The following is an 11,070-nucleotide window of genomic DNA, read 5'->3' as shown; positions in this document are numbered from 1 at the left end:
GGCGTTCTTGCTATCGATAGACAGCACCCTGCTCCCTGCCTCTGCTTCGCCCAGGATTGTACGGTGCACTGCATCACAGTAGGAACGCCTTTGCGGGCTGCGTGACAGTGCCCACAGAAACAGTTTGTGTGTACGTGCGTGTGTGTGCAGTTTTTTTTTAAATCCTTCTCCCTCTCACCTATCGCTTCCCCTTTCCCCTCCCCCAGTACAGGGTAGCCAACCGGAGATAATCTCTGGTTAACCTCCCTGTCTTTCCTTTGCCTTTCTCTCTCTCTCTCTCGCCGGTACCCATGTGTGCAGCTAAAGCGCCAACGCGCTGGGTAAGGAAATCGGCAGAGTCATCGAGGATGCCTCGCCGCTTATTTCAAACCGCGGCCTTGTGACGTCACCAGAAAGTTACCCTATAAGGACTGCACCGTTCCGGATGAACTTCAGTGGGCAAGGCGAAAGCGCTGTGCGGAGGTCAATCACCATGCATTTCGTTGTCGTGTTACAGGTTAGTTGCAGTTCCTTGAGAAGTGATAGCAGATCCCTGGTTGTCCTGCCATGCCCACAATTGCGAGTGCATTGCGTGCGACTGTTTCGGTGTTTGCAAACTGTTAGTTTGTAGGGATGTAGAGGAAAATCCTGGACCTACGGTGGAGGAGATGTTAGCAACGCTTGTGGAAGGTCAGAAGTCGCTTAAAGCTGACATATCCCACTTGAAAGACCACCTGCAGACTACGGAGAAATTGATATATAGTTTTGTTTCCCGTTTGACAAGACTAGAAGACGAAATAAAATAGTTAAAAAGCAATACTTCCCGGAACGAAGATATAGAAAAGATATTTCACATGCAGCAGAAAAAATTAGTTGATTTAGAGGATGGAAGCCACCGGTGAAACCTGATTGTATTCGGTATTTCTGATACACTTACAGAATCGGAACCAACCGTGCGGACTACCATTATAAAAGAACTATTTCAAGATAAAATGGGTGTCACCTGCTTGTCGGTCGCCCGTATTCACAGGCTTGGCCGGCCAAAGCGCAATCGTCCCATTATTCTTTATTTCCAAGATTACAGTGAAAAGCAAGTGGACCGCAATAACGTAAAAAATAAAGGAATGCAAATTTCTATTCAAAATGACTACTGCGCAGACACACTCAGAAGGCGTAAGCTACTTTGGGGCAGTGACAAGACTGATAAGGATGCCGGAAAGAAGGTGTCTCTAGTACACGATAGGCTTTAGGTTGACGACTACCCTTACCATGGGACTGTGGCTCCCTATCACGCAAAGCAGTACCAAAACGCAAAAGTGTTTGCCGAAACCTTCCAGCGGTTGCACCTAGCTAGCGACTACAGCCTTGACAGCTGCGATTGCTTTCTCTGAATTCTTGAAGGGTTGTGAATAACTTTGATAAACTTGAAGATTTGTAGGTGCTGGATGATCCACCTGTCTGCGTCATGACGGAAACTTGGCTAAATGAGTTTATTCGAGACGATGAAGTTGTTTCGCCGGCCTATCAGCTGTATAGACAGGATAGAGGCTCACGTGGTGGCGGCATAGCTGTCGTTGGTCGAAAAGGGGTCAACGTACAAGTACTTGACCAGATTGATAACCACGAAAGCCTGTATTTGAGAGTCGAGTTTTTTTTATATTACGTTTGTTATTTTTGCTGTTTATCACCCTCCCGGTACTGATGACTTGTATTTGAACCAATTGTACAATCACGCGCTACAATTTCAGGGAAAAAGTCTCATAATAACCGGTGATTTTTCATTTGCCCTTCATTAATCAGCAAGAGCTTCATTATGGTTGCTCCACCCCTGGAGACATCATACTGGACATTATGCTTTCCCTTAACCTCGAGCAAGTCGTGAAAGTAAACACAAGAGGAAATGCAGTCCTAGATCTTTTATTTATCAGTGACATTTTCGGCGGAGCTAGTTGAGGAGGGTATTTCAGATGACAAATTATTATTCTACTCGTGGAATAAAGACACTGAAAGGCAAAAAAAATGCTTCTGTGATAAAAGTTATCAAGGACTTTGCTCGGGCGGGTGATGTGGCCATAATAGACTATTTGGATACTCATGTATGTGGTCCTATAAGTAATATAGAAGCAGCATGGTAGCGAATTCGTGATGGTATTCACCACTGCATCGAAAACTTTGTGCCACTAAAACGTTCCGTCAGCGTGTAATAAATCAATGCATCACCAGAGAAATAATTCAGAGTAAAAAAAAAAACGATGGAGGAAACGTAAAACAGAATCCGAGCAGTTCAGACACCTTAAAGGCGATTTGTTATGGAAAGTTAGGCAAGCTAGGAATATTTTTTTCAACAACAGCCTTGTGGAGTTCATTAAAAACGATCCTTCTAAGTTCCGGCGCTACTTAAGGAACACAAAAGTTGAATTGTCCAAATTTAATGTCGATGGTGTCATTCAGACAGATCCTTCTAGTATAAAGGATACCTTTCACGAGTACTTTCAAAGTGTATTTTCTGAGTATGAAGAATATGAGCCACGGACCACCGCATCGGACCTCCCGCAGGATATTCGGGTAACGGGTGAAGGGGTTTTGGCGTTGGTTTTAAATGCTGATACGCGTAAAGCTACTGGGCCGGACGGTATCCCGAACCTATTTTTGAGGCGATATGCCGAACAAATTTTTGGTACCTAATAGAGCTCTTTAGCTTTTCACTAGAAATGGGCGAAATACCTGATGATTGGCATCTGGCGCGAGTAGTTCCCATACACAAAAAGGGCAGCCGTCTTCTGCCTCCTAACTACCGCCCTGCCTAAATGACCAGTCAGTGCTGTAAGATGTTAGATCATGTGATTGCTAAGCACACACAAGGCTTCGTCTCCGAACATAAAGCTTTAGCGTTTCATCAGCACGGGTTTAGAAAGGGTATGTCTACCGTTACACAGCTCGTATCGACATTGCATAATTTGTTTAGTGTTCTTGACATGACTGGCCAAGTAGATGTATTGTTTATGGACTTTTTCAAGGCATTTGACAAAGTACCGTATGATAAATTATTGTTTAGATTGGAGAGCATTGGACTTCCACTCTTTGTTGATAGGTGGATTTCGGCGTACCTTAATCATAGGAAACTATTAATACTAGTGCAGGATTGTTCTTCTAGTGTGCTGCCAGTTACCTTGGGGGTTCCACAGGGGAGTGTGTTAGGGCCATTGTTCTTAACTTATGTAAGTGATTTTACGGAGGTAATACCAAAGGACGTCTCAATCAAATTATTTGCTAATGATTGTGTGATTTTTAATACAATCACGGATGCAAATGACCACGCATCTTTACAAGCAACTGTTCTGGCAATTCACGACTGGTGCGAGAACTGGGGCATGGAACTTAATAGGGGGAAAAAAGACTGTTCTTCTACGTGTAACAAGAAAAAAAATGTCTGAGTACCTTCACTTGCCACACTAATGGCGGCACTATAGAGTAGATTTATAAATATAAGTACCTAGGGGTAACTCTTACCAGTAATCTTTCATGGGCTGTGCACATTTCAGACATCTGTGCGTCAGCTTTTCAAAAGCTATGTTTTCTTAAGAGAAAACTTAGAAAAGCTCCTGTAAGTGTTCGGCTTATAACGCATGTGTTAGGTCGAAGTTAGAGTACGCGTCTGCGCTGTGGGACCCATATGTTAATAAACATATAATTAAACATGAGGGTGTTCAAAGAAAGGACGTACTTTTTATATACGGAAAATATAGAAGGCCGGATTCACCATCGTCTCTGATGAAACGTAATAAACATTACAACATTGGAGATACGTAGAAAAATAAACTGACATTTGTTACTTCACAATTTTGTGTCCGAAAAAATCGCAGTATTAGAATCAAGGTATGTTCAACCTGCTGCTACAAGGAAAACAAGGCACACAGAAGAATATTCACTAAGACTTCTTTTTGCGAAAACTAATTTTTACAAGTACAGTTTTTTTCCCTAGAACAGTTAAAAAGTAGAATGAGTTGCCGCCAAGTATTATCAAGGCCAAAGACTTTTCGGCAGAACTGGCACGTTTCTTTTGTGAGCAATAGATGCTTGCAATTGTATAAATGTAGGTATTTGCTGCTGGTTTAGTTCTGTTCTTTCTGTTTTGGTTCTTTTTTTGTTGATGTTTGCTTCTTCATTGTGTTAGCGCTGTTGCTTTTGCCTCTTTTGCTATTTGCGAATTTATTGCTGTTATTTATTGTTGGTCATTTCAAAAATGCCCCTCCAGTTAGGGCCAAAGAATTGGCCTGCCGTATGGTTAATTAAAAAAAATATAAGAAGAATGAATCCTCAAGTAATTGGTTTTTTAGGCCAAGGTGAACGAAAAACCCCAGTACCGATGTGTTGCTTTATGATGTTGGCCTGTATTGATCATTATTACGTCAGTGAACTGTGTGAACTCTGAAGATATGCACATCACTGCTGTGGCTGTTGTATATTCTGTTGACTTATAAAACACCTCAGTAAATTATCAAGAATGCACTCGATTTATTTATTTTTGCAATGCGTTGTCATGATTTCCTTTCATTGTCAGTGCTGTTGGCATCCTAATACCTAATTAAAGAGTTTCTGCAGCTATAAAAATTTGACTCAAAATTTAAGAACCTTCTATTTGCTCAGCCAAAGATTCTTTAATTGATAAGCTGTTTCTTCGCTACAAAACAAGGGTTCTTAGATTGGTTATTGTAACCTATACACAGCCCTATTTCGATGGAACTACTTTTCAGAAATTGCTCTCAGGCCTATTATGTTTAATTAGGTCAGGAATAGAAGACGCTGTTTGCAGATCAAAAAAACCTCTAATTATCTACGTCAATTTATCAAATATTACGGAATGCATTGTTGTCATTCATCGAAAAACTTGTTTGTAGCCTTCTCAGTGCCGTGATATTTCAACCTTAGCCTACTAAATAACGATGCTAACACGACATTAAATTTTCACGGAAGTATTCTGTGCGTGCAGGCTGCAACTTTACAATGGGCTATCATTTTGCCTAAAATCTTAGGGGCCAAGATACACTTAGTGTGGTAGCACTGAATGGCCCAGCGCTGTCAAATAATTTTTAATGCTATATTTAAATACTTATGGGATGTCAGTTTGCAATACAATATTACACAATCAGTTTACATTTGGTTATTCAGAATGCTCCCTGTCATGAACTGCCGTCTCAACAGTACCATGGATTTTTGTGTGGATTCCTTCTCTTTTCAAGGCCACCACTGCTTGCACAGCATCATCAGCCTGCCTGTCTGCCTTGCTCTTTATGTTCCATGCAGAAGAAGAAAATGCAAAATGCCTACTTTTTGAAATGTATGTCTGGCGCCATGCAACACCAACTGCTGTCGGGGTGTTAGGGGTTTCTGCAGAGAAAATGTAATGACGAATATGTGTGCCCTGGTGGCTAAGCGTTGGCCTCTTTACCTATGCAAAAATTTCACACTTATGGATACTGTTAAGAGTTTCTGTATTATATTCTCTTTCATATCCTGTAGAAATTATTGTTTAAATATAAAACTAAAGTTATAGTTCAGTTGCTGTTTTGCGTGATATTGTCCCCTGGCAGTGACGGTGAAGAAAGCAAAACGGTGAATGGCGAAACAAGCGTTTTATTGGGTGAACTTGTGCGCACAAGAGCAAGTTATATTCGACAGAGAGCAACAGCGGCGAAGACGATCAGCGGTTGTCGAAATTTGATCAGCGGGTCGAGAGCGTGGGCTTTTATACATCAGTCGTCAAATGTTCCAAAGAAATCGCTGGGACCCGCGTGTCTTCCGCAAAGTTCTATATTACTCGCATCGCGCATACATGGAATCGGGGGCCCTATAATGAAAACTATTCCAGTAAGTTTTTATTCCAATCTGTTGACGTCAAGTTTGCGTAACCACCACGCAACCATAGGGCGGTGACCTCCAGCGTTGCCTCAACAGCCCAATCAAAGCTCTCCTCGTTCATAGGAGGTCCCTTTTGTTTGCTTCAAAAACAAATATTGCCTATGCTGAGCGACTTGTCTATCTAATTGGCTTAGAAGAGGCGAGGAGCACCCTCGAGTGGAGAGGGATTCCATGGGGCCAAGCCACTGCACTGAAGATCGATAGCCAGATGAAGAGGCTGGTGCCGGTGTCTGTGACTGGTCCGCTTTTCCTTACTTAGCTTGCCTTGGCTGGTCGAAAATCGCAGCGGCATGCAACGGAAGCTTAAGAATGACGCTGAAACGAATGCTCAGCAAAGAAGAGTTGGCAGAACGAGGTCGTAATCGTGCTGAAAGTTCCCAAAAACGTTACACGGCCACGCAAAAAGATTTATTACACGCAAATAAACCCATGCTCCCTGGCAGGGGCGAGTAGCCAGGGCCGAAGCGAACGGTGGCAGCCATCTTTTATTCCTTTCGGAGTGGGGCAACCTACGGGTATTCAGAAAAAAATTCAGTTTTGTTCGGCATAGGAATGCATCTCTAACGCGTACGTGTCATTTTGACGCGGTGATATTTTGCGGTTTTCTGACGTCGCGCGACAGGCAGGTGAAGTGGGTGCAGCCCGAAAACTTGACCCATTGCCGAGGTCTAATGGCGAAAAGGGGTCGAATCAAAAATAACTATTTTTTTGTTCGGTGAAATCATGCGTAATCAGTGTGTACACTTCATATCAGTTGAGGAACTATCGCGATTTCCATGACGTCGCGTGACGGACAGGTGAAGTAGGGCTGGTCCAAAAATGGTTTTGACCTATCGCGGAGGGCTGATGTCGTAATTGCAATAGAAGGGGTTGAAATAGTGTGATGTTATAGCGTCCTTCTTTTACGTTATAGAGCCCCAGAATATTCAAGGTTCGGTCACAGAGAGTGGATGGCACCGTCAATAACATTCCAGAAACTTGCGATTCATGCAGGCACGTCCTGCGCTGAGCGATAACACTCGTTAGGCGGTGAAGCATGCTTGCCTGACAAAGATAAACAAGTACACGTGTGAATACCCCCCTCTTAAAGAGCATCGACCCGATGCTGCAAACAAATGAAAGTAATAAACAAAAACACCCGTAGCAAACAAATAACAAAAAATTACCGACGATTACGTTACTTCCTAATGCGAAATTTGAGCGCAGCAAATAAGCTGTTTCACCTTTTCTATAGATTGAGGCAAAGAAATCGAGCAACACATGTGTGCGCTATCACAGAATTTTTTTCTTATTTTTCACACGTATTCCTTTAACAAAAACTCCACTAACAGTTCTTGACAGTCATGAAGGAAGCTTTGTGGTCGGAGAAATAGACTGATATATATCACACACTGAACACAAACTTCCAAACGGATTGTCTGTAAACTGTCGCCGGAAAGCATTTGTTGCACCCTGACTGTTTGCGAGCCTTTGTTTGCGTTTGGCCTCGGCCTCGGCCGCGCGAACGGTAGAGTCTTCTCTGCGACGGCGATGAGCTTCTGCTTCAGCTTCGCTTACTGCTGGTTGCTCTCGACGGCGGCGATGAGCCTCCGCTTCGGCGGCGCGAACTGCAGGGTCTTCTCGGCGGCGGCGATGAGCTTCTGCTTCAGCCTCGCTTACTGCTGGTTGCTCTCGACGGCGGCGATGAGCCTCCGCTTCGGCGGCGCGAACGGCAGGGTCTTCTCGGCGGCGGCGCTTAGCCTCTGCTTCGGCGACGCGTACTCCTGGATCATCTCGACGGCGGCGACGGTAAGCTTCTGCTTCGGCGGCACGCACCTCTGGATTCTGACGGCGACGGCGCTGGCCCTCTGCTCTGGCAGCTCGTTTAGCAGCAGCAGCAGCAGCAGCAGACGGAGGACTTCCATCGGTCGTCTCCCTCTTGGCTCAGAAAGAACTGGCAGATAATTTCGCAGTGGCGAACGGCAGCGGCAATTTCGGCTCGGGCGGTGCACATATACAGATCCGCCGCCACCGATCTGGCTCTCTGATTGCCACCGCACAGGGCGAACGGCAGCGGCAATTTCGGCTCGGGCAGTGCACATATAGAGATCCGCCGCCACCGATCTGGCTCTCTGATTGCCACCGCACAGGGGTTGCATTGGAGGAGGAGCGAAGAAAGGAATTAAGTTCGAGCCGGCGCTTTGACAACCGGAGACTCGCAGGAAGAGGGGGGAGGGGGGCGGCGTGTACACCCAGCGGCAAACGATGGGGGCAGAAGCGCGCGCAGCAAGCGGACAACACGATAAAGGGAGGAGGGAAGAGATAGCAGCGACTGACTGATGCCGCTGACGCCGATAGTGAGTCAACTCCAGCTGCGGAGTTGGTTTCAGGGACAACGCCGCCGATGCCGCCACAAACAATATGACACCCTCGCTTCCGCAGCGCAAAGAACCAGGTCTAGCCGTGGGAAGGTGGTCACGTATTCGTCGACGTGCCGGGGCCTACGTGAAATAACCGGCGCGTCGGCAACTGAAGAGCACCCTATCCGCCACACAAGAACAGGGGGGGGGGGAGGGACCCTTTCCTCCTCTTTCTGCATGGCGGCGACGGTGTTCTATGCAGTCACGTTATCTTGACTCTCTAGCGGCGTCAGCGGCATCCAGCGGTATCAGTCGGTCGGTGCTAGCACTGGGGGGATGAAAGGGGGGCGGAGCTGGTTACGAGGCCGACGACAACGCCGACGACGACGCGAAACCCAGGAACGGACGCCAAAGAGCTGCGCTCTAAAAAGGACGTTCGTCATCGCGTGTAAAATGGTCTAAGAAGCACCACGTGGACCACTTCAGATCGTGCGCGCGCCGCTGTGAAAGTGAAATACCATCTGGCACAACATCATAGTCCAGTGCGCCAAGATGCCGGATGAACTTGTAGGGTACGAAATAGCGTTGGAATAGTTTCTCACTGAGTCGTCGTTGGCAGTATCGGGGTCGAAACGCAAACATAGTCGCCGGGCTGGTATTGAAGTAACGTCGTCGGAAGTTGTAGTGTTGGCTGTCGGTACGGTGCTGGTTCTTGGTCTGTAGGCGGGTGAGCTATCGGGCTGCTTTGCCGCGCTGGAGATAGGTAGCGACGTCAAGATACTCTTCATCAGTGACGTGTGGCAGCATGGCGTCGCGCATCGTCATCGGGTTCCTTCCGTAGACCAGCTTCAACAGCGTGATCTGGGTTGTTTCTTTCACCGCCGTCTTGTGCGCAAAGGTTACGTACCGCATGTGCGCGTACCATGTCTTGTGCTCGACGTCGACGCACATTGCTATCATGAAGGCGAGGGTCTTGGTCAGGTGCTTCGTGAAACATTCGTCTGCGGGTGGTAGGCAGTTGTCCTCCTCTGGCTTGTCTGGCTGTATTGCGATGATAGCTTGGGTGAGCTCTGCTGTAAAGGCCGTTCCTGTGTCGGTGATGACTTCTGGGGTACCATGTCGCAGCAGGATGTTCTCGACGATAAAATTCGGCACTTCAGCTGCGCGGCCTTTCAGTATTACTTTAGTTTCAGCGAAGCGGATGAGATATTCCGTCGACATGACAATCCACTTATTTCCGGATGTGAACGTCGAAAACGGGCCCAACGGATCCATGCTGATCTGCTGAAACAGTCGGTACGGAGACTCGGTAGGCTTTAGTGAACCTGCTGGCCTTGCCGGTGTTGTCGTGCGTCCCTGACAGTCTTGGCTTGTCTTAACCTAATGGACGGCGTCGGTCGTCAGACGCGGCCAGTAATACCTTTCCTGTATCCTCGGCAGCATCCGCAAAAATCATAGGTGCCCAGCAGTTGTATCGTTATGCAGAGCGTGCAGTATTTCTGGACGCTGCGCTGACGGAACAACAAGAAGGTAGTTGGCGCGCACTGGTGAGTTCTTCACGAGCAGGTCGTTTCGTGGCGTGAACGAAGACAATCCGCGATAATCGGTGTGCCCTTCGAAATACTCGACAAGGCCTCTGAGCTCCGGGTCGGCTCGTTGCTGTTCAGCAAAGTCTTCCGCTCTTATTATTGCAAGAAAGGCGTCGTCATCCTCGTCATCTTGCGTTGGCGGGTCAATGGTGGCGTGGAATAGGCAATCAGCATCAGAGCGTTCTCGTTCGGACTTGTAGGTCACAGTGATATCATATTCTTGCAGTCTTGAGCTCCACCGCGCCAGCCGTCCTGAAGGGTCATTTAAATTTTTTAGCCAGCACAAGGCGTGAAATTTTGCTGTAGCCCAAACGAGGGCGAGGCATTCCTTTTCGGTTTTAGAATAATTGCCTTCCAATTTGGCAACGAACCACCAGCGTAAATTAGGACGCGTTCAATTCCGTGTTTTTTTCTGGACTAGGACGTAACCGAGGCCTAGGCTATTGGCGTCACTGTAGATTTCGGTATCGGCGTTCTCGTCGAAGTGCAGGAAGTGCGCAAGTGCCGAGGGCGACTGCATGCGTCGATGGAGTTCTTGAAATGCGTCTGCCTGCGGCGTTTGCCACTTAAACTCGACATCACATTTAGTTAGATGTCTCAGCGGCTCAGCGATGCGTGAAAAATCCTTGACAAATCACTTGTAGTAGGCAGACATGCCAAGGCATCGACGGACTGCAGTCTCGTCGATGGGCTGTGGGAACACTGCGATGGCAGCAGTCTTCTGCGTGTCGGGGCGGATTCCATACTTGCTGATGACGTGGCCTAGGAACAGAAGTTCATCGTCAGCGAAGCGGCACTTTTCTTGGTTCAGAGTGAGCCCTGATGACTTGATGGCCTCTAGTACTACCGCAAGCCGCCTAAGGCTAGTATGGCAGAAAGCAGAGCTAGTTGGTAAGGATTCATTATGCAAAAGGATTCATTACGCCTAAGGTGATCGTCGAAATTCCCGGCGAAGATGACGTCATCCAAGCAAGCAAGACAACTCTGACATTTCAACCCAGCTAACACCGTGTCCATGACGCGCTGGAACGTTGCAGGCGCCGAGCACGGTCCTAATGACATGACCTTGAACTCATAGAGGCTGTCTGGCATGATGAAGGCGGTCTTTTCGCGATCTCTCTCGTTGACTTCAATTTGCCAGTAGCCAGACTTGAGATCCATCGACGAGAAGTATTTAGCGTTGCAGAGATGATCCAATGCGTCGTCTATCCGTGGGAGGGGGTATACGTCCTTCTTAGTGATCG

The 11,070-nt window shown here is 46.9% G+C and overlaps 1 protein-coding gene across 1 annotated transcript; it reads right to left on the bottom strand.

Annotated features, from left to right (window-relative positions):
- Window positions 1–8,969: 8,969 nt before the first annotated feature.
- LOC135896864 (uncharacterized) lies at window positions 8,970–9,512 on the bottom strand. The gene has a single exon (XM_065425367.1). The coding sequence runs from the start codon at window positions 9,510–9,512 to the stop codon at window positions 8,970–8,972; it is 543 nt and encodes a 180-aa protein (XP_065281439.1).
- Window positions 9,513–11,070: the final 1,558 nt, after the last annotated feature.

Source organism: Dermacentor albipictus, chromosome 5 (assembly GCF_038994185.2).
Source record: "Dermacentor albipictus isolate Rhodes 1998 colony chromosome 5, USDA_Dalb.pri_finalv2, whole genome shotgun sequence".
Lineage (NCBI taxonomy): Eukaryota > Metazoa > Arthropoda > Arachnida > Ixodida > Ixodidae > Dermacentor > Dermacentor albipictus.
Note: the sequence above shows the minus strand (reverse complement) of the source record. Positions and strands in the feature narration are given on the sequence as shown.

Excerpts from the sequence above, each read along its gene's own strand:
- LOC135896864 (XM_065425367.1), bottom strand. The coding sequence starts at position 9,512 with ATGGATCCGTTGGGCCCGTTTTCGACGTTCACATCCGGAAATAAGTGG.